This window comes from Lingula anatina, chromosome 1 (genome assembly GCF_051362555.1).
Source record: "Lingula anatina isolate TDL-2025a chromosome 1, LinAna3.0, whole genome shotgun sequence".
NCBI classification, from domain to species: Eukaryota; Metazoa; Brachiopoda; class Lingulata; order Lingulida; family Lingulidae; genus Lingula; species Lingula anatina.
Genome location: NC_141767.1, coordinates 65,896,469 through 65,920,588, shown reverse-complemented (window position 1 = coordinate 65,920,588; position 24,120 = coordinate 65,896,469). Strand labels below are relative to the sequence as shown.

Genomic DNA, 24,120 nt, shown 5'->3' with positions numbered 1-24,120 from the left:
ATAAGAAAACAACAGCTAAATTATATTTCACTTATTTTATTTTTTGTGCTTATTTTATATAATTACAACTGCTTGTAGTCAACTACAAATTTTAAGGTAAAAGGTAAATGGTTAGGTCAACTCTGTACATGGCAGTCATATGATCAGCCTATCTTTATACATTCTGTGCTCTTAATTAACATAGAATACACATAGTGTACTGGAAAAACACTTCCTTTTTGTTTCTAACATTCAAAGTGAGACCAAGTCTAGCCAGACTTGATCCCTTTATTGATAAGGTACTTCTCTCTGTGTACCCCAGTCTTATTATTGCACAGTTCAGGGTTTACTGAACTTGAAGCAGTTACATGTACAGCTTGGTTAGTAGGAGGCTAAAAGACTGCATTCTTTTGCTCCAGGAGGATATGAAACATGATATGAAGAGAATGATATGTTTAAAGAGGTATATGTAAATGACTATAAAATCAACACAGCATGCATTCCATATATTCAAACAAGGTAATCTAAATTTAGCCTGTACAGAATTCTACATTTTATTGAAAAAAATCTATACAAACTTCTTATTTTTATTTTCTTTGTATAAAACAGGCAATTCATCTCATGATGATGAAAATATTAACATTAAAGATATTAATGTACTGTTCTAGACCAACTTTGATTTGTTCATATTCACTCTACTTGGAATGGTTGTTCTTTTCTGGGTCCTTACTTTAGCTGGCCTTTGGAGGACTGATTTAATGGGCATTTACTCTTGGTATTTAAAATATCCTTCATTTTTTTGGTCAAACAGTCTAATTTATATTTCCGACTTTACATCAATAATATGCTAGAATGTTTTCATGTTTAAGTAAGGAAAAGTAATGTCTTAGTCATTGAAATAAAAGTTGCCAGATGATCAGACAGCTCTGTTGCTCAATTCATCATTCAGATGTCCTCATTAAGTACTGCCATTGCTACTTCAAAACAATACTGAATTTCGTTCACATATATTCCAGGTTGGTAAATGTGTTATTATCCTGTGTCATGTACCACTGTGTCTTTATCTCCTTATTCTGATGTTGCTGGACTAATCAGTGTGATACAGGGTCTTTCTTACATTTCACCAATCTGCCAGATTAGTTAACATATTTGAGTCTATGGACACTAGTGGATTGCTTTTAACAGAAAGCACTAAAATTGCTCTATACACTTCACTTTACTTCATCCACACTTAGTCTTGGGGTGGGGTGAGACTTCTCCCTGTAAGAGCTGTTAAAAAGTGGATGTTCATCTGACTACTCCTTGACTGGTCCACTTTAAGCTACCACTGTTTTCTGTGCTACACTATACTGGTTATCGTTACTGTCATTGACATTATCAGTCATTGTCTCAAGGTTAGCGTCAACCTCCATTGAGCTGCCATCCTCCTTTTCAGGAGAGTTTGGCATGTGGGGAGAGATGGGAGACCACATGGGGTAAGGGCCACGCGATTCCCTTCGCTGCTGACGACGTTGCCTTCTTTCTTCCATCATTTGTTGGAGTCTTTCCATCTTCCCTCGTATAGTTTGGTTTTCTTGTTGAAGGCGCTCTTCATTTTCTGTAGAGGAAGAATATGTGTTTGTTAAGAGGTATAGTTTTTGTAGAGGTCTGTCTTCTAGTCCTTTATACAACTTACCCAAAGTTATGTAGAAACTATACAGGTAGGATGCCTACATGATCCCTACTGCTTGTAATAAATTTTAACCTCTAATTTTCTGCAAAAATAATATTGATGACTGATGAGACACATTTGTTCCCTTTTAAGAAAAAAAAAAATCGTACCACTTGAGCCATATTATAAATGCAGCAACAATGCATTTAACCTGGATAATGAAACAGAACACTTGAACTATCAGTACTTATGCACTTTATCTATTATTTAATATAACAATTAAATTAAGTGTGAAACTGTGGGAACATAGTACACTTATAGGTAATTGTATGTTATTATATCACAGCATTGTCTGAAAAGCCCCATTGTTGTATTATAGATATGGACAGTGTCATTTTATCTCTATAAACCCTGTGACATGGGGGTGTGTGGTTCCACATGTATATTTCCTCATTGCTCAACTTATCATCTTTTAAGTTCATATGAACAATAGAGTTCAAAACAGGTTTTTTTCTAATGGTTTTACATTCTTGAGAGCATCAAAACATGTCAGCTTGAGCAATCAACTGTTTAAATGAGGCATACATAAATGCTTAGAAGTACTATGTGGCACAGCTGATCTGCCCCGTGTTATCTAGGATAGGTGGAATATGAAATGCACTAAATTGCAGTTGATGCCTTTAATTTTCCAAATGGAGCATTTGGTTTGGGCATTTTCCTCTGCCTTCAAAATCTATGTGCCAAGTTAATGATGTCTGAGGAAGTTGAGCATTTTTGCAGCTGTACATAAATTGTAAATGTTAACTGAATACTGTGCCAAAGATAAAGCTGTTGTGGAAGCCTTGGTTAAGTAGTTTTGCATAATGTGTTAAATGATCTGTGTTGATTAGCAGGCAGGTGGACAGCAGGGTAATGAGCTGTGTAAAATGAACTCTCAATGCTCCACAGTGAGTGAGGTGAAGGAGGCAGGAAGATATATAGATGGAGTATTGGTTATAACATCTTACCAGGAGTGTGGTTAGGTTTTGTGGCCATGGCTGACATCATTCTTTCTGCTTTCCTAGAACTCTGCTTCCCAGAACTTGCTCTGTACTGTGGCGTGGCCCCCAAAAGGTCATTCAGAATGTGAATTATTGTGCTGATACTCTTCTTGGGCTTCCCATCTCTGTCTTGCAGTGCTGGATTTAAGGTGCCTATAAATAAAAATTTTAATTAATAAAATTATTTTAAAAATGCCAAACACAGCAGATAGATGGGCAGATATAATTTTGTCTTCAGAAAGTAATTTTGAACTTGCACAGTGGTTCCTTTTTTTCCAGACAACATATACAGAGACTGTTACTATTGATCCTGTGTCATAAATTGGTTATGCTGAAATAACATTAGCTGGTCTTGGCATTTTACCTCACATTTGACATTTTGAATAAGGAATAGTTTCAAGGAAATTAGTGAAAATGTTACAGCAAAGTCGTCTCACAATCTAGAGTACAGGTGAAAAGGCACAGCTTTACTTCAAGGAAGCTTAAGAAATTTATTTTGGTTCTTTCAGTTGTAACATGCAATGTATACATTTGCATATCTATAGGTATCACCCAAAGTCCACCCAAGTCAGTCTAAGACCATTACATATAACATAAATATGATCTGAGGTGGGCAGATAGAATACCAGTATGTGTGCATTCCAACCTTGGTGTTCCAAGAATGAATGGTGTGGGCTGTAACCTGACACATGTGACAACCCCTATGTATTTATTTCTTCATTTGATGTGGGATACCAACACAGCCCTATGGCGATATACCTAATGAAATAATGGAACCAAACATGCCCTGTTAATCTTTCACCCACATGGTCTATACAAACTTTACCCACTTTTACAAAGAAAGGTGTGTGTATATATATATAATCACATATGTATACATCTATAATATATCCCATCATTTACTGTGAGTTGGTCAGTCAGAAAAAAAATGCCTTCAATATAGACATAACTTGGTACCGCAGTCATTTCATATTAATCTTTCCTTGTGGTGGAATGATACCTACTGCATATACCCACACTAATGTGATAAATCAAGTTTATCCACTCTATCTTTCTCATTGGGGGCAAGAATATTTAACACGTCTCATCCAATGTCCTGGTTATCACTGCTGTAAGGGATGTGCTATCAGCAAAATGGCAGACAGATAATGACAGGGTTACCTGCTCAACCAACCATGTGTATTGCAACTTGACACTGTTCTGATTTTAAGACTTGCAGCCTGTTTTTATTAATCTTTTAAAACAGGAAATAGCCATAGGGATGAAGAAAACAGGTAGTCATTACAAAGTTGTGTATGGACGGATGTACCTTCCAATTTCTTTTATTATGTTAGGCCATATCACTAGTCATTTACATCAGAGAAGAAATACATGAGCAAACCACAGGTTTTGTTCAACTTAAGTAACAGCTTGTGTGTGCAACCGCATCAGTCCAAGGGCAGACCCAATCATTCCAGTGAACGGAATACAAAGTTCTATGTCCTGCCACTGCTTGTGGTTACCAGTGCACTTTATAACATGTTAGCTTCCTGGGATATTGTTAGTTATAATAACACCCTCAAGTAACCTCCTGTCCTGTCAACTTATATTTACACACCTTTGTCCAAATATAATCGCATTCAAACTCCACAAAAGATCTTCCCTCGTGACCAAAAATCTTTTACTTCAAGGGGTGCTTATTTGATCAGTGAATTTTTGAACTCTGAGCACAAAGGTGCAAGATTTTCATACAGCACATAATCTCCCTGCTATAACTAAGACAGAAGTATAAGCTCCCAAGAAGCCTTTGATACTGCAATATGTCTAGATCCGTTCTCAGGATGTTTTAGATTTATGTGTTAGAGAAACACACTATTTTGCTACCCCCAGTCACAATCCTAATTATGAAACAAGTATTTGTACACAAAAGGATGTCTGTCATCCCAGTCCTAATTTTTCAGCATTGTGTATGCTTCAGCTTGACAAGTCACATTGTGTTGTAATATATTATGTTCTTTTTGTATGTCACTGGTTTAACTGTTCTCTTATTTCAATGTCCAGTCCACTTACTGCCTCTGTATATTACATCTAAAACATTGAAGGGCTTGGGGATTTAAGGGTTAGGATTTCAGAACAATTATCGTGTTTGCCATGGTCAAATTTGGAAAGGAATTTCACTGTCGTCACAGGGACACTTTTCCCCGCATGACGATGAAAAGTTTTGCATTGTTATCACTTATACTATATTCTCAAAAGGACATTATCATCCATATTAATCCTGTAGGTTGTTTATTAACCAGAGAAAGCTAGTTATCTTCCCTTCAGCCTTCAAGTCATCATCTAAATTAACTTATTTACTTCATATATAATTCTCAGATACTGAATTTATCAACATGAGACATGGGATTTTACTTAAATTTTGGCTGCATCATTTTTAGTTAAGACACAAAACAGTTTAGCCTCTTAACTGAAGAAAAAGAAATAGGTATATACTGGTTGAGTTAATTTATTTCACAAGGAAATCCACAGAGGATAGGTATATGGCAGCTCTATGGAATTAGCAGCTGGAAAAGCCCATGTAAATACAGGAAAAAAATCAGTACTCCAGTACTATCAGGAGCTTCTCTCTATCAGTTCCTTTAGATCAATCTTGTAGTGATTCAATTATGTGTTGCCCAACCCATCATTTACATCCTTAATAAATTAATTAAAGATTCCCTAATAATAAGTGTAGCCCATGTAGACCACAAATTTGTTCTGTGAATGGCTTCCCACTCAGTCAGAACCAATATCGTACTACACTATGGTAATTATTCACACATTTCAGAGATAAGTTTTCAATATCCAATTTTTTTCAAGGTAAAATCAATTCAAATTACAGAAATAAAAATACTTTTTGGTGTGCTTTTAGTTTAAGTAATTTCATCAACTCCTTAAGGCTTTGCTGGTAAAACATCTAGTCAAGGAAGTGTAAGAAATCGTTTTGTTTGAATCTGGTGAGTCATTGCTGTATTTGTTTATGCGTGATTCTACGAATTTGGTTTTCCCAGTACTCTGGTAATGCAGTGTCAGGAGAATAAGGTGTAATCAGATCCCTACCGTATTGATCGCTGGCTTTGTTTTTGTTGCCCAATGGAGGGGGTGGTTTGGTCATTGACCTTATGCGGAAGGGAATGTAAATTTTGATAGTACAGTTATTTGTTGTAAACAATTAACAGATACTGTGCCCCTCCAGTGTTATTTTGTACACATCCTGGTTGGTACAAAAAATATACACCAGTGAGATCTTGCTGGTTGATGATGACCCCATTCACATCATATTAATTGGGTCTGTCCAACTCTGCAGATGGGGATTCGCGCTAAGTGCAATCAGTGGAATCAGCTTTACTGCCTGATACAACTCCTAGAGCAGCTAAACCCTAGCAGCTAGAGGAGACCTGTCATTCAGTTAAGCCGATTGCACTTGCCCCTGCAGAGTATGACCAACCCAACCTAGTGAGATGTGTCTATCTGAATGCTCCCTTTGTCACCCCTTGAAAAAAGATTAATGCTCGTCCTAGAAACTGGTCTGCCATAAGATATATTCAAAACGCAATGGACAAACTGCCTTGATCTTTTCCTGGTAAAGTGATTTGACTGACAGATCAATGCAGAAGTCACTAATGAAAAGTGGCCGTTAAGTACTATAACCTTTTGATATTATACACAAGTGAGTGAATGATGTATACCATTATTGAAAACATACTTAATATTTTATCATTCAAACAATGTGGAATGAGAAATTATTGGAATATTTAACAAGGCTGTGGTGCACAAGCACTGATATGAGACAAATGGTATGTTGTATTCAAAGTGCAAGTCTGTGTATGGAGTGAACAATATCCTTCATCAGATAAACTCATTCCACCGTTAATCAATCATATATTTTAATGCAGACTCCGGTTCTCTGGAGGATGGTCACAACTGTAGGAGGAAAAACATGTGGGCCTGACTCCATTGTAAACAACCTCTCCGTAGAGGTTTGCTTGTCAGGAAAACGGGGAAACAAACAAAGGCCATTATGTAGGTCACAACTACTTACATACCTTGAGTGTCTTTATGGCATTACTCAAAATCATGTTGACCTTCATGAAAAGTTCATTTTTATGATCTTTTACAATCATTTACTTTTTCAGCTCTTTAGAATGATGTTTCTAACTTACACAAACATGGGAACTGATAAGAAATGGTAGCGCAGTGTTTTGAAAATTATTTATTTAACGCCCACCAAAAGATAAGTTATGCTGGTGCATGAAACCATATCAATGGCGATATGCCATTTGAATCACTGAGGAGAATATTTGGCAGTTCAGTGCTGGAATGAAGATGCATTGTTTAAGTAAATGTGCTGAATATCACACCTTCTCAGCTGACCCAAAACTCTGGGGGGCTATGATGTACCACAGCACCGTGACCACCAGGCATTAATTTTATATTAGCATAATCACCCTGTACTTTACAAAGTTAACTCATCTCTATGGTAATCCATCATGGTGGGCAGATGGTTGGACTGTAGTCATTAACTCTTGTATGATACTGTGTGGGCTAGGTCATGTACTGCTTAACTTCACTGAGTGGGAGGGGGGTCAAATGCATGAATGTTTAATATCCACCTTTGATGGACTTGTGAATTTCTGACCTACATCAACTTCCATGGCTCAACACACTGCTGCATTGAAACTGACTGAACCAATTACATAGAAAATATTCAGATTTGCAGGAAATAAAAAGAATGTTGCACTGCAAATGTCTTCTCATTATCACGTCTTGTAATAGAACACCGTTATTATAGTTAGGCATCTACATCATATTCCAAGAAGTACTAATCTGTTTAACTCTCAGTTGATCCCATTGCAATTAACCCTTCACCAACCATACTTTGTGTATTGATTTAACAACGTAAACATCTATGACATTGCTATGCTGGCAAGTGCCCACGTAGTAAAGGTATTTTACAAACTTGGGCATAACTAGTCATCCATAATAAGCCTGCTTAAAAGATTAAATATGTAATGCATCTGCTCTAAATGACTGCTTTGCTATAGATTCCTTGCTTTCTACAATCTTTGGGTAATAAAAATCGGTAGTCTTTATTAAACTGCTTTATCTAAATTATTATATATTAGTAAATATTTTTTCACTTTTTCCTTTCACAGTTTTCCAGTACTAATTCATCATACACCTCACAGAAAGCCATCTTTATTCAATAGATACCAGTTTACAGTGAGATTGAGGGATGCATGGTTGTCTGCTGGTGCATTACACTCCTCACTCCCCCACCACCACCCTACCCATCCACCCTACCCTCATGTATCAGAAAACTACTGTGTTTAAGTGGTCAAAATATGATAATAGTGAAAATGGAACCTGTTGACTGGGCATAATACGTACGACCTTCATGGTATGGATAGGTTGGCACATTATAATAGTTATTATTATTACCCTATGTCATAAAAGATGCCCCAATTCACACCTGAAAAAATGTCAAGTGAAATACAAATTAAATGGACCACCTAACACCAAAAAAAAAAGGACTCTTGGCAAGTTGAGAGGAGTGGTATGTTATGACGCTATAGGTGACCTCTTGGCTTTTTACACAATGGCTGTTGACCTACCTGAGAAAGTCCCTGAGTAGACACCTTGTCCGTGGTGCTGCATGCTCTCTATGATGGCACCTTGCTGTTTATCACGTGCCATGGCTGGTGACAATGATGACATCACTGAGGAGGAGGAGGAGGAGGTGGTGGATGTTGTAGTGGAAGATGTGGATAATGATGATGATGTTGGTTTCATCGTGTTAGTTGTAACAGGGGGCGATGGTGGTGGGGTCAAGTCTTCCTCCTGAAATAAAAGAGATACAAAACATATCACACTTGTTATGGTAATAACAAAAGAAATATCTGTTCTGTTGTTGATGTTTGCTTTCATCTTGACCAACTTTCATAAGGAAAATATTTTCTTTTCTTCCAAGAAAACAACAACAACAACCCCCCTCTACACACAACATCCAAGATTAGTTCAAAGGCACATTTATGGGCAACTTGTGCCAAGTTTACAAAGGAACCATCCAACTAATCCCTAGATTTTAATAAGAACCACATCATGTACACAATGTCTATATGTCACCATGCATTAACTACCCCGCAAGGCACCAGCAATGGTGGTGGGTGGGACACCAGAGAGATTAGAATGACTCCCTAAGGTTATAGATCCTAATCACAGTCTGCTGAGATGGCATGGTACCTATTTCAGCTGTCACAACTGGCCTTTGAATGCACCTTATGACTGAAGTGAGCTGTTCAGCAGGGTGGGATTATGTTAACCATATCACCAGATTAAAGCTAGCATATAATATTTCATCTTAAATGCTGAGGATAATTTGAATTGGTTAATTTTTTTTCGTGTGGTTTAGACAGAGATGAATATACTACTAAACCCAGTTGCTATATTGGCACGATAAAAATCCAGTCACTTGTTGCCTATAAAGAAACTCAACGGTATTTTTTGTAATTAAGCCCTTCCTACATCAAGGAGTAAATACAATGTTTCCTTTTCACAACACTATCAAATAAATCAAATTCTATGAAATGGACAAAAGGAAATGTAATCTGAAGTTTCATTTAAACTACATGTGTATGTTAACATATACAAATTCCTGGAATTTGTTAATTGATTCTATCCTATGACAGCATACATCAAGGAACTTTGGCATTACTCTGATGTTAAAGATCTGGATGCATCTATATCAAATAACACACTGATAAAATAACCAGAATTTTACCACAATCTAGCCTTGTTCATTCACAGTAATTGCAGCGAAGATTTTGACTTGTTTGCCTTTTTTTAACATAAATACTTCTAATGTGAGAATCAAAATGTGTCATTGAAAGTCACCGTGATAAGCACATTGTCTATCTTTACAACTGATATGGTTTTTTCTTGGTTATTCAAACTTGTAGAGCCCAACCCCTCTCGCCTTGAGCAAATAAACTTTGAAAAGGTTACCATACCCAGATCCAGGTTACCACACCAAAAAATTTTATTTACAAGTCCAAAGGAGCTACTCTGCAAAATGCCCCACAGTGGGGTGGGGTTCAATTCACTGTGGGTCATTTTGCAGAGTAGCTCCTTTGGACTTGTAAATAAAATTTTGAGAGTTGGGACAGAGGGGAGGTGGCACACCTATGGTAGAAATGTTACGAGTTAAAAGTCTCCACAATTGTTGGGGTTAAGCGATCATTTACCTGGTTTTTCGCTGCTTCAGCCGATGCCTGTGACAATTCCTTTAATCTTTTTGATAAATTTCTGCTTGCCTCTGCTAATAGCGATTTGTCCAGTATAGGTAATGTGTTAATTGGTGGAGCTTCTTTCACTGTCATTGTTTGTGATGATGAAGCGTAAGGCGGTTTATTTAAAGACGATGGGGTAATATCTGTTGCTGTAGATGATGATGATGATGATGATGGTGGTGGTAATGTATTGGATGGCAGAGTTGACTGAGCGTCTTTATACAGTAACTGTGAGGCTGGTGAAATCGCAGCAGTCGATCCATTTGATGTTCCCATTGAGGCGGTGCCAGCAGACGACACTGAAGACGACGTCTGATTGGCTGATGTCCTCTTTCTTTTTGCAACTTTCTTGGGCGGGGTCGTCGAGAGTTGAAGCTGTACAAACATCATGTGGTCTCCAAGTCTCATAGCTAAAGTCAGGGGTGACTTACCGGAAAGAAAATCATTTACCTGAAAAATAATAAGATAAATGAAGGGAGGTAACATTGAAACATGGTGACAGATGTGCGACGTTGATTTTATTCAAAGTGTACAACATTGCCATAATTTATTTAATCGGGAAGGTGGGGGTTGTTATCATTGTTCCAGCTAGTTATCATCGTAAGTTAAGTCAGATTGATTGCGCGCTATCTTAACGATAGCTTGGATACTACGGTCAGAAAATGACCCCGTTCATTCGATAAAAGCGCTCTATTGATCGGACAGAACAATAAAATAACTCGGTGAGTTTCTGGGTGCATGGGAACAAACGGGGGATTTACAGCATATAATGTATACTGAACTATACAGCTAAAGGTAATCTCTATCTCGACCGCATGTCGTCGCACACAAACCGCAACCATATTTGGATTTGGGATTTGCGTCCGCCCCTTGATCACGTCCTTAACAGCACGTGAGCGCGAGCAGGATCCGCACATTTGCATCAAAATTGAGGCAACAGGGAAGTCCCACAAAACATTGGCCAACTGCCAGGGTCGCGTTTGGTTAGCCTTAAGAAACTGCGACGAAGGAAAAGAGCACCTTTGACACGATGATTGCACACATGAAGTTAATCCAACGACAACAATCACGGAACGCTAGGCAATGACTGATGTTTCTTGGGTAAATAGATTACATCTGACCCTGATCACGGCTATAGGTGCACATTTGTTTTGGAGTGCCAGGGTCGCATAAAACGATCTACTCCTGTGGGCGGCTATAGGTACCGGGCACAGAGGGGACGCCCACTAACTGAACCCACGCTAAAGCATATAGCCCATGTTGCATTAAAAGCAGACATCCCCATCCCCTCAGACCATTAGATATGCCATATCGCGTACGGTATGTTTTATTTTCCCACGTTGAAATGACCCTTAGACATATGCGCACTTTGCCGCTATCGCGGTTAAGAAGAACTATGACCGCGGACCCATCACCTGCCTAGTTGTAGACCAGTTTTTATCGTTGTTTAATCATTCCAACGCTGCTGGCCGTATCGCTTTTACAATGCTTGTCATGTGGTCAATTAGCACGTCACGCGGAAATGCCTGCAGTTGGGTGCATTATAGAATAACAGTTGCTTCAAACTTGTTTAGAAAAGCAAGTCCCGGTCACGATTAGGAATGTCGAAAAAGAAAAACGAGAAAATTTGAGATCATTACACCCAGTTTGACCAGGTATAGCCAGTGTGATTTGCAATTTTACAGCTAACGATCATGTTTGCATGAAGTAAACTGTGACCGACTTAGACTACGAGCTAGAAGGCACTGTATGTTGTTCCTCCACGAAGCACAATAAAATCATTCTATTTACAGCAAACCTCCGACGTGCCGCGTTCTTGATTGTGAGTTAGGCATGCATATCGCATCAACCATCTGCCTCTACATAATGCATACCGTTGGTGGCGAACGAAACGAGATACAAACTCCCTTTCAACGTCAAGAGGGATTTGAGGAGGAATGCTGGTTCACGTATTTTGTACGTGCCTTTAAAGGTGTCGGATCGTCAAACGCCTCTTGCGTATTTAGACCGCTGTTCTCCACGCAACTACAGGGCTATATTGTTGAACATAAAAAGTGCCCGTATGAAGTGCATGTTTTACGTATGCACCAGGCGTGGTACTTTTCCCCAATAAAATCACGTTGACAGCTTTGCCTATGCGTCTCTCAATTAAAATCCTGCTTTGCTACATTGATCCTAAGACATTTCTTCTGAGATTCAAAGCCACGAGTTCGTAGCAATTTGCTTCGATCCCTACCACTGCAGTGAGGTGTATTGATTTTTGAGCCGGTAGTCTGTTGTTACCAGGCTGGATTGACGTCAGTCCTTTCAGTGCAAGCAGACGACGGCTATTCTACAGTGTTCATCAACAAAAGTTAAAGTAATAAAAGCACCCACGGCCTGGCTCACCACTGAGAGAGCGGGACACTGGAAACACCCACTCAAGACCGAACCCCCTCCCCTCCAAAATAAGAAGAAAGAAGACGAAACAAAAGTACCTAATTAGGACGGTGTAATATCACTATGCGTTAAAGGGGCCTTACAAAAACAACTACGATCTCGCGGTGTGAAGTCTCAAGATAATAATGTTCATTCAAGTGCCTGCCTTCCCTGTCCCAGTTTTGACGTTTACGAGGAAAAATATCCGCCAGACATTCCTCCTGATTTACCGCATCCTGTGGTTTAACATTTCCCAGTCCACTTGCTGGCTTAAACTACAGACTCGGAGAGAAAAGGGGGCTATCACGCGAGCCTGAGTGATTATGTTAGTTACGGTCAGTTTAACGCAAGGTCAGCCATCTCGTGATGGTTTAATGTGACATTCAAATTATACAGTAGTCACAGAGCTTAATACCCTTACCATATCTAGTTATGCTTATCTGCATAATATTGTAATTCTCAAAGGGAACCGTAGACAGGCCTTGTACCCGTTCAAATGGGCGAAACAGCAAATATCCGTAAGTTTTTAAGAAGTCAGATTTTTAATATTCCATCGATGTGAAAGAGTGCACCCATTACCCTTAAACCAAAGAATTACACATTTTTGTTTTTGAGCCATTATTCATTTTAACCGCGGTATTCCAACCCTGCGTGACGCGGGAGCGTAGGTGGGGAGGGGGGCGGTGTTCACGCACGCAACAGTGGAACCGAATCGAAGACTATGTGCTGGCGGGCCAGGCGATTTGGTTCATTTATTGAACAATTACAAGGGTAAAAATAAGAAAACGTTGGGAAAATCATCTTTATCGAAGACGTTTTCTTATCGACATCCTTTCAGTTGTATACACAGGACAGGCAAAAATAGCGCCCCGCTGTAGAAACAGGGAAATCTTTATCTAGATTGCACGGCAGACATTAATAAGAGCCAGTGCTGCAGTATCAGCTGGGCTGCTAGCAGCTATCCTACCAATATGTCAGCGATTGTTTGGCTTTGGCATTAGGCATTTCGCCGGACCTCGACATCTGACAACCGCGTCAGGTGTCAAACCTCGCCTCCTCTCAGCTCCACGGGTTATATTCCACAGGAGGCATTATAATGGCTATGTGCTGCTTACACTTGAGAGAAGTTTATGAGGAAAGACAACGTAGAACTCTTGAATCATGGGTCAATTTAAAAATGCTGTTGATTTTGGTTTATGTTTAATCATACATCGTACCGAGAATGATAAATTTGCGCTGAATCATACGCTTTCCACTATTCCGGTTTCTTCAAGTCAGACACGTTCTTATTCGTTACTAAGGTTACCAAGAAAATAATCGATGCGCACTGTAGTCCTAGATATTGACATTTTTGATGAAACTAATGATATTGGGTTAAAATGATGCCTGTCAAGTCATCTTTACTCCATGCTCCACTAGAGCCATATCACTGTATTCTCGTGCACGTGAAAACATTAGAATATCCGCCCGCCCCCTCCTATTATCCCCTCCAGTAATGGAGCCCTAAGGAACCCCTGAATATACAATGGCGTCAGTTAATTTAGCACAGCTGGTATCTGGGCGAAGGTGCAAATTCTAGCTGTAATCTCTCAAGTCTTCAAATGCTCCAAGAACTGAAAACCCCGACAACTTTCACAGCAAGGGCCCGCCTTTAGAATTTTCATGTAAATAAATACTGCCCTAGCCCTTTCCCATGGAGAAGCAGTCAAGCGCGTGAAGGGACGGGAACAAAACCCTTTTATTCTGGCGTTCGGCGGCCATCATTTTAAGCATTTGCTCCGTGCAGCACATGTGTACACTATACTTACCTGTCCGTCTGATAAATTCTCCAAAGCTTGTAAAACACTTTGTTCAGCACGTTGATTCTGAAACAAACAAAAAAAAACTTGAACTTGACATCGTGAACTTTGCGCACAAAGGGGGTTACTTTCGCTGAAGAGAGAATAATTTTTACTGGTTATCTTGTGTAGAATGTGGTTGTGCGCTTTGAACATGAGTTGCCACAAAATAAGTCGCCGATTCTGGGCATATCTATCTTTATTTTATCTCCAGTCTAGCAATGCTTCAGTGCATTCCTGCGGACGAGTCGTGGCTCTGTTAAAGGACTCCGCATATCATCGCTATTCAGCTTAAGTGGGTCACGGACTGGGGCTAGGGTAAAAGAATACCATTGCACACAGCGACGCAGTTAAATTTCTCCGCTGGCACCTTGCGCACATAAATTGAGCTAGAACTACGTACAGGGTGGATATTATGGGAAATGTCTACGTCACAAAAAGTTGAATGGACGAGAAAGATGCCATAAAGTATTGGGGCTTACCATGAGTCCGCTCTCTACGTGCGGTAACAGAGTGATCCGGCTTCCGTCCACCACGCTGTGTTCCCGTAAAGTCCCATCTTTTAAAATCCTAAGAAATAAAGATCACAGAAGTTAAGATAATCATTTACTGTGAGATGTGGACTGTGAGATGATCTTGCAAACTAAATCGATTCTTATTATGTATGGCGCGCAAATCATAATAAACGATTCACTACTTACTTTTCTCGAAATAGTATACTGATTTTGTCCCTTGTAACTTTAAGCTTTTTTCCTATTGCTCTTTTTAAGTCGTCCACTGTGAACTCTTGCGTTACTTGGAGATCGAATTGTCCACCTGTAGAAGGGCAGATCTGAATAGAAATCAAGTTTGTGGAGGTGCTCTGCCCGTTGGAGCATAGAAGTGACTCCGTAGAACTAGTAGGACCAGCAATATCCCGCTCCATTTTGGTCCTGTCTATACTAGTGGCCTGCAGTCCGATCCCTGATCGTCTTCTCCTCGAGATGCGAGTGTCCTTTCGTTGTAGTCCAGGGGTCTGGTTCCAGTTTGGGGTGTATGCCACCGCGTCCGTACGCTCAGCGCTGTGCAAGCCAAGCCAGGTTGTTAACACTCGAGGTCGATTTACAATGAACGGAGCTCGGCCAATCAGAGGCCTGCTTAAAGACGAGTCTACTCTGTGTAGGGGAAGCCAGAAAGAACGCCAAGTCTCTTAACGCCTGGTGGCTCTGGGGTTAATGTAATAGATCAGTATCAGAATGTCCGTAAAATGTCACGATGGAGTGTTCTTCGAACGTCGTGACGGGATAATTATATATCTAAGATGAGCCACCTTGAGATGTGACTCAACCCAGAGACCTGCTTTAACCAGATCAGCTGACAACGTGTCGTGCACGCATGAACCTTCCCGCAGCTATTTATGTAGTGCCAAGTATTGGATAACTAGGTTGTCGATGAGAAACGAGAGATTTCAATGTTGACATATTTCAATACCCTAGACGCGAATGAAGCAATCGCCGCGACACATTAGTTTGGGTGGTGACTAAAGCGCGTGGGTGAACACGTACACCTACATGACTTTATTTACACCTATATTACGAACACCTGTGACCAAACCAGCAGTCAAACTGATTGCGAAATTCTCTTTGCGCTGCTAAGTTTTTGTAATGGAATGAGGGGTCCTCACGAAGTTTCTTTAGCTCGTTGCACTTTACATTAGGATGTTGCTTATAATATGTCCAAAATTCCAGGGCACAAAGCCGTTGCACCAGTTTTAGAACCTCTTTCACAGGGACCTGAGCATCATTACCAACTCCTACATACCGCTTGTGCGCAAATATAATCTACATATCCCATTTTTCTTCTGATTAAGGCTTCTACCGTCTTCTGGAAGGATGAAAGTGGTTGGTATTAACAGAAAAACGCACTAGTTGAATCAGAACTGTTTTATTGACACCCCTGCCCTGGAAACCTGACACCTGACACCGCCATTAGATGCGATACAATCACATTGAAGGACCGCCAGGGTTGGGCGGGAGGTCATGAAACGCTTCGCTGAGAGAGGTAATCAAACAATGGTGAAGCCTGACACTAAATTGTTTAAGAGTGTGTATTGTGGTTAAAATGCATCATTCAGAATATAGGAGGCTTGCCTTACGATTACTGGAACCAACAGCGTATATGTCCGACTGTTCAGGGAACCAACCATGAACAATGATGTAAGGTTATAAATTGCTGCCTACAGTTATTAGCTGCGCAGTTTGTTGATAAAGAAATGTTTGTCATTCGATTTGTAAACAAGACGTATGATCGTGTAGTTGAGTCAGACATCAGCACGATGCTGCAGGTGGGTCACTGAACTGAAGGGCCTGTACAAACACAACAAACGTAAAATCGTATATCTTTCTTATCATACAGTGGCACAAAATCAAATAGTTTATACCAAGAAGCAAAGGTAAAACGTGCTGCTATGGAAAAACGTCACGGAGGAGACTCCGTCAAGGTATTTATTATTGTTACTGTGTCATTCAGACTCCAATGATGAGAATAAATTTTGATATTAAACATCAACTTCTGACAACATTATTTCAAAAGGTTATAAACGGAATTAAGAAATAAAAATCTTATGAAGTTGCCTATGATTAGAAAAATTATTTATATGTAGGCTTATGATGTTTTGTGAAAAAAAAGAAAACGTGGGGGGGGGCAAATCTACAAATAGAAGCAATTTTCCGATTGTGAATATTATGTTCGGTGCCCCGGTTTTGTCTTTAAGCCTCTTGTACTTAACTGAATAAAATGTATGTTTTTAACGAGCGTGACAGTGTTCGTCTCAATCCGTGAACAATTAAAATGATTTATTGTCATGGGGAAGCACTGCAGGTCATGATAAGGGCATATTTTAACTCCCTTCGTGACTTTAGTAGTCTTTACTTCAGGAGATACGCTCAGGGTTAACCTAAGCATTGGGTGTTACGTCTTGCCCTGACGACCTTGTTGTAGAAAAGTCACGATACATAAACACGAACAGCACATCTTAATATACATTAAATGAATGGGCTATTTTCTAACAAACGTAAATGGACGTAAACAACACGCAGTGCGATAGAACAATGGGAATGACTGTTTGGTTTTTACCTTTTCTGCTAAGAACTGGGGTGTGTTCTTGGTTTACCAATACATTTCTCAGCAACAGCGGTGGCAGAAGGAAGCAGGGGTGTGCTCTACTCGGGGTACAGGTGTCATGGAGTGTGGTTGTGTACATTTTCTACTTACAAAGAGACCTTTTCACTCATTATAGTAAACATATTCAATGACATTTGGATTATTACTTTAATTTTTAAAGATGGGCCTGTGTTCATTTTTGAAAGATGTTTCGTACGTTGTGCGAGCGACTTTTTATACGTCACATTTAGTATGCGTTTCACGATGGTAAAATATGTTATCTTCAAAGCTTGTTTGAGGGGGTAATTTTATTTCAGGATGTATCTCTTTCGTGACACTTTTCACAGCTAAGCTCATTTTTAATGTGTCAAGTTTAACGATTTTTGGGAACGAGAACGTCAAATGTAAGCGTAACGTTTTCCTTAATTTCCCCTAAAAAACCCCAGTCTCGGGGCGGTATCAATTTTAAGTTATCAAATGTGTCTCTTAGAAGAAAAAAGAAAATATTAGAAATATAGGGAACTGCCCCTGAGTTACAAAGAGTGATGGAAAATGAGAGGGCCTGCTTGTATGTGATATTGAATTCAAGTTACATGATGACGAGCAAGGTATATATTTTGTCGTCAAAAAAATGTTTTGTTTTTCTGATTTTACCCTTTAACTTGAATTGTAGGCCCCCTGTTAGTAGCAAACGGTTGTAAACGGTTTTTGTTAAAGGTATTCCCCACGCCTTGTTGGTAGCTTTTGCCGAGATTCTTCAAATCTCTTGTGTAGATTGTCATCAGCCAATCTCCATTATATATGCCAATCAACAGTCAATAAGCCACCGCAGCTCCAATCCCATTCATACCAATGTGAAGGCAACTGTTTTGAAGTCTTCACTGGAAGCGATGTCATTATCCACGTGTTGTAAACAAGTTCAAATCAAATCTCCCATGCTCTATAGACAATCTTCAATGGTCAAATGTTCAAGGTCTGTAAGCCCCACCCCTCACCCACCAATAGCCTGCGACGATGTTAGAATCGTGATCCTGGTAGTAATATAATAACTTTCACCCAGAATTATAGTCTACTACAACCACACCCGTGGGCCTTCCACCAGCTTACCAACACCCTCTCCACTAGCTGAATTAACAGGTACCATCTTCCAGGGCCACAGCATAATTTTTTCACTAGATATACACAGTATATCTACAGTTATCTCTCTGCCCCTGACTCTGTGCACACATGTGAACCGTGAGAATTTTGAAAAAAAATGCTGGTAGAGAGTGGTTAACCGGCATTGTGTGCCGTGCTGGACAGAGGTAAGTCAGCATCAGCTCTCAGTGCTTTGACCAGCCTTGACACAAGATTTATTGATTGTTAGCATTCGGTCTAACCCTCCAATAGCCGATGCTGTATACATCCTGAGATCGATATGATTTATCAACGGCTCTTGTCACGGCGAAGAACTGAATCATCTTCTTGAAATCACGATTGAAATAATATCGGCGTGTTATCTCATCTGCAGAAAATATCAATCATCGGAGTAGAAGCCGATGACTTGGTGAATTAGTCGGCGATGATAGTTAAACTGAGTCAGGGCACATGTGTGATTAGAATACTCCACTCCTAGACGATCTTCACTATGTAAAGGACGCTGGGTTTATAAAAAGAAAAAAAAAAAAGCGCTGCGCGCTTCTGTTCCATAATCGTACGTAGCAGGTGCACGTGTACCGAAGTGGTTGTTGCAAGACCAAGTCGTAAGGATAATTTTCTGATAAGAAAAATTGCATGACTTCCTGGAAGCCACACTCAGTATCATGCTTCTGCTGGTTCACTCTCAACTCTCTTCGGTTAATTTTTATATTTAAAAATCTTATTAAAAATTAAGGTATTCAGATGGCACAGTGAGCAACAAGACGAAATATTTTGGTCATGATCTTGCAAAATCCCAGTTCTTACCTCAATCTAAGGATAATTCTTTGGCTAATCGTCTCAATCCCTCACCCACTATTAAGGTGCTATTTGTGGTGAAATGTGCCTTTTCAGGTGGAGTCAAATGAATACCTCGACTTTCAGCAAGGTTCAACATTGGGTGTGGTAATTATATATAATGATGTTTTCTTGTCATCCTTGGTGTAGCAACGACGAATAAAAGCCAATTTTTTATACTCTGGATTTCCTTAGATAGCATCAAGTTTTTATTATCACAATGGGTCTTTTTCCAAGAGAAGAGAAGAGACCTCCATTCTCGTGTTGGGGGATTTGTATGAAACGAGCAGTACTCAAGTTGTAATCTAAATTTTTTAACAGCATGAAGTTAACACACACACACACACACAAACTCACACACACACACACACGGCTATAAGAAGATAGGTGAGACTACCTTTAAAACAAAGCGAGGTGACACTTAGGCTCTATTCCCATAGATTTTAGATCGATCTATCCCCGCGGGGAGTCTCACTAGATTACTTTCAGACAATCCGACTTAAATGTCCGTCCCGCCTACTACAAGCTATAAGGGGGTAATTAACTTTCGTGTCCGCCCGGCTGACAGCTATTTAGCGTGAACCCCCAGGGAGTTAGGTCGATCTAAAGTAGGTCGATCTAATGTATGGAAATGGGGCGTTAAATTCCACTCATATATTGTTTATTTATTTATTTATTTATTTTTATTTTTTTACACATTCACATAAACTCACGTCTTTCATCGTGATCTTCCATTTTATCAACCTCTAAGTGACAAGTAAATTTCCAGATTTTCTTCTTTCTAAAATGTGTCTAACACCAAATTTGATCGACATTGAAATAAAAAAGAAACAACAAGTAGCCCTAAGGGTAAGAGCTGATATTGTCTCGTGTCCAACGTTATCTGCCACTAGAGGTTATCTCAGGTAGTGTACGATATGGCATCACGTTCTGTGAGTCACTCTGCAAGAGCGGATAGTATTGATTTTATGATGGATTTTTTTGGGGGTAAGTAGATAAAAATGACCAGAATTCGAGTTATGCTCTAAATAAGACAATGGCGCTATAGATCGCGAGGGTTGAAAGCAGGTAGTTGATTTCGCCAAAACGGCAATATATTTAGGGAAAAAGTGTATATATGTGGTTTATGTATACCATTAGCTGAAAAACCAAGCTTACCATCATATTTTGATTTCTCATTCTTTAGAACAATTATTTTGATATTAAACCGAAGATGTTTATCGGCTTGGTATTAATATATAAATATTAGAAACTCTTTTAAGAGGTAAACTACTGTAGAAATCTTACGCAACATTCTTGGACTTTTATATTATATATCACCTGGCCGACAGTCTTCTTGATATCAATCTGAGATAGACTGCGTGACCGAAAGCAAACGTTGAAGGTGATTTTTACCGACCTCTTGTACAAAACTTATATATTAAAATATTATTTACTCTCCTGAATATAAATGCCTGGGTGGTTGTGAGTAGAGTGTTCTGTGATCGGACCGTTGTACTTACACTGTTCTATGGGGCCTGTGAAAAATAATACTGCATTGAAGGAACAGCATTTTATTTCCAATTTTATTACTTATTCTTTTTGTTGTAAAAGATTTGATAATGACATTAATACATACAAAGTATAGTTTTATGGAATATAAACGAAGACGGTCAAGGCACAACCTTGTAATAACGATCGCGGCAAAACAACTTCTTTAAATCAAATTTGATCTTTGCTGTATTGATATTCAATTGATTGATTATTCCCATATGTTACAATTAAAATTTTAGACATTCTCCAATAAGCTATAGGCCTACAATTGATTTTATAGTTCAATCCACGACGGTCTGAGACCATGACACAGGGGCGGATCCAGGATTAGTGTTGAGGGGGGGGGGGGGGGGGGGGGGGGGGGGGAGGTCCGCTGAACGGTGCCATTTTGGTACGATTAAGAACTATGATTCAGCTAGTCAAAATTCTAATTTCATGTATCATGTGGCTAATTTTTACAAACAGTTTGAAGACAACTTCCCTCTTTTGTTCCGTTTTATATTGTAACCTAATATACAGTAAAAAATAGGTGTTGACTCATCAGAAGTTGGAAGCAGCTAACAGTTCTTAAAAACAAAGGTAATGTATGTATCAATGGATAATAAACTCTGTATGACAATCTAACAAAGAGGAATTTCCGACGTCAAAACAAACGTGGGTGCATGTATGCCGTCTCACGCATTCACATAGTTGCGCCGACGGACAACAAACAACGTAAACAACAACAATGTATCGGTAATGTAGAGTCTATGTATGTATCGATACAAACGTTACCAAATTGCGTGTAGATTGTTGTTGTTGTTTACGTTGTTAGTTGTCCGTCGGCGCAAATAGGTGAGTGCGTGCGGCGTCATGCATGCGGGCACGTTTGTTTCTACGTTGCACATTCCCCTTTGTTACATTGTCATACCGATTTTGATATCCATCGATACATACGCTACCTATGTTTTTAATAACTGTTAGCTGTCTCAAACTTCTGTTGAGCCAAGGAATTGTCTTCAAACGATTTGTAAAAAATATTCACATGATACATACGTTACCAGGGGCTGATTCAGGATTATTTGAATGGGGGGGAGGGCAGGGCCGTAGCCTCCGGGGGCAGGGGGGGCAGCTGCCCCCCCCCCTGGGATTTGAGGTGCAAAAAAAATAATCGCAATTTCTGACTTCTGATTGAGCAATAAATAACAGTTAAAATGCACCAGAATGCAGTATTATACATACAGTTTTTAAAATTTTTCCACACCGTGGGACACCCCCTCCCACAACCTCCCCACTCAGGGGGCTTTGCCCCCTCGTGTCCGCTTACTGCCCCCCCCTGGCATTTTGCTCAGGCTACGGCCATGGAGGGGACGGGGGGCTCTGATGCGAAGCCGACCATAGCCCCCTTGGTGTGGGGTTGAGGCCCTGCTGAAGGACTCCGAAAATTTTTTTTGGTCTTTTGGAGAGCAAACAGTGTCCTTTTGTACGGTTTAGAACTAAACTTTTAATGAGTCAAAATTCTAATTTCAAGAGGTGCGATATATTTTTCAGAAACCGAAGGGGGGGGGGGGGGGGGGTCAGGACCCATCTGACCCCTCCTCCCCCCCTCTAAATCCGCCACTGATGACACCGGTCGGAATGAAGAAAGATTTTAAGTGAAGATGTAGTAGATCAATCAATTTGAATAGAAATAAGATGACAGAGATATTTTTCCTAGATAATTTCTTAGATAATTTTTCCCTTTTCTCTGGGGTGGAAGTGGGTTGGGGTGATATTTGACATCGTTCTTTCATTGGTAAGCTATCTGTTATTTTGCTCAGTTGGAATAGGAAAATAACATACGATATAACAGAAGAGACAAAACACTGAATTAATGAATGAATTTTATATACAAAACATTTTATACAAGCTAAATGGTTAATATTAAAAAAATATTAACAGGTTTCTATTCAGTGTTTAATCAACACATGCACACACATGTACATATTAAATTTTGTCCTTGGTTAAAGATCATCTAATACATCAACAAAATTTACTATTGTAAGAAAAAAATGAGCGTTTTGTTCAGGACAGTTAGCTTTCATCCCATTTATAACAGCACAACATCCAAAAAGCATCTGTACTTACACTTACCATTAAAATTTAATATATACATATAACAATAATAATAAAATTGGCAAAAAAGTAAATTGGTTTTAAAGAGACTAAATGTGTTTTCTATCAATAAAACAAAATGTTTTTAAGCTAGGACTATGAGGCATTACTTTTTCATCATTGTTATAAACCTACGTATTTCAACAAATAATAAAAGTGTTGCATTGTCCTAAGCCACTTGTATGTTAAAAGGACAGGTGTTTTTGTATTTTAATCATAAACATTAACACTTGTACACTGTATTTACATAATTTTCAACTATCAATGTAAATAGTGTTAGAAAACATTACAACATTTAATTAACAAAATTCCTCTGTTAATCATAAAATTGTGTATTACATGACTAATCGAATATACAAAAAGAGGCAAGGTTTCTTCATGTACCCATTGCTCCTTTTCAATTTTTTTTTCACATACAATCGATGTATGAAGGTCTTAAATATTCTCTCTAACAACAACACTTATATTATATGTGCCTGATTCTTTCTATGTCTATGCTGTGGTTGTAAACTCTAATCATGTTCAGTGGTAGTGCCTGAGTTCATCCATGTCTATGCTAAGGTTGTAAACTCTTATAATTTTCAGTGGAACTGTCCAAGTCTATGTCTATGCTGTGGTTGTGAACTCTATCATACTCAGTGGTAGTGCCTGAGTTCATCTATGTAAACTCTAATAATATTCAATGGTACTGCCCAAGTCTGCCTATGTCTATGCTGTGGTTGTGAACTCTATCATATTCAGTGGTACTGCCTGATTTGCATCAAAGATAACATATTCTTGGTTGAGACTGGGGGTGCCAGAAAGGGGTGCTCCCTCACTTGGTGCTAGTCTGCCTGGGACCTGAAAATATTATGTACACTGTCCAACTGATTTCTGAACTGTATGCTTTAGAGAATCCTTAGCTTTCTGAAATTATCATCATTTACACAGAACAAAATTTTCATTGCAAATAAGTCATAATTTGTAAGAATGATTATGTATCTCTTTATTCTGGCTTTGTGATTTCATACTATGATTTTGGAATCTAACACCACAAAAGAATTGGGGTACTTTAAATGCACATTATGTATGTAAAATATGATACATAAGTGTTGATCATAAAACAC

General features: G+C 39.1%; 2 protein-coding genes and 1 long non-coding RNA gene across 8 annotated transcripts in view; 1 reads left to right on the top strand and 2 right to left on the bottom strand.

Moving 5' to 3' along the window:
- Nucleotides 1–20: 20 nt before the first annotated feature.
- LOC106172765 (midnolin) lies at nt 21–15,498 on the bottom strand. The gene is made up of 7 exons (XM_013553644.2): nt 14,935–15,498; nt 14,716–14,803; nt 14,204–14,260; nt 9,933–10,427; nt 8,304–8,529; nt 2,638–2,823; nt 21–1,576 (listed from the first exon to the last, which is right to left on the bottom strand). The coding sequence occupies exons 1-7, from the start codon at nt 15,156–15,158 to the stop codon at nt 1,296–1,298; spliced, it is 1,557 nt and encodes a 518-aa protein (XP_013409098.2). The 5' UTR covers nt 15,159–15,498; the 3' UTR covers nt 21–1,295.
- The window catches only part of LOC147764891 (uncharacterized), a 13,957-nt gene continuing 577 nt past the window's right edge, over nt 10,741–24,120 (top strand). Inside the window, exons 1-2 of one of the 6 annotated variants that reach the window (XR_015331978.1) lie at nt 10,741–11,078; nt 16,083–16,273. This is a non-coding gene — a long non-coding RNA (uncharacterized LOC147764891). The other 5 variants (XR_015331977.1, XR_015331979.1, XR_015331976.1 and 2 more) reach the window with 5 other exon arrangements.
- The window catches only part of LOC106172764 (uncharacterized), a 13,623-nt gene continuing 12,233 nt past the window's right edge, over nt 22,731–24,120 (bottom strand). The window contains exon 17 of the mRNA XM_013553643.2: nt 22,731–23,854. Within this exon, the coding sequence (XP_013409097.2) occupies nt 23,723–23,854 (132 nt within the window). The 3' untranslated portion in view covers nt 22,731–23,722. The remainder of the gene's footprint in view (nt 23,855–24,120) is intronic.

Bases quoted from the DNA above. Each gene is read 5' to 3' on its own strand.
- LOC106172765 (XM_013553644.2), bottom strand. From the start codon at position 15,158: ATGGAGCGGGATATTGCTGGTCCTACTAGTTCTACGGAGTCACTTCTA. The intron at 10,428-14,203 runs GTAAGTATAGTG...ATTATTTTTCAG, and splicing joins AGAATTTATCAGACGGACAG to GTAAATGATTTTCTTTCCGG. The intron at 1,577-2,637 runs GTAAGATGTTAT...CTTCCTCTACAG, and splicing joins AAAACCTAACCACACTCCTG to AAAATGAAGAGCGCCTTCAA.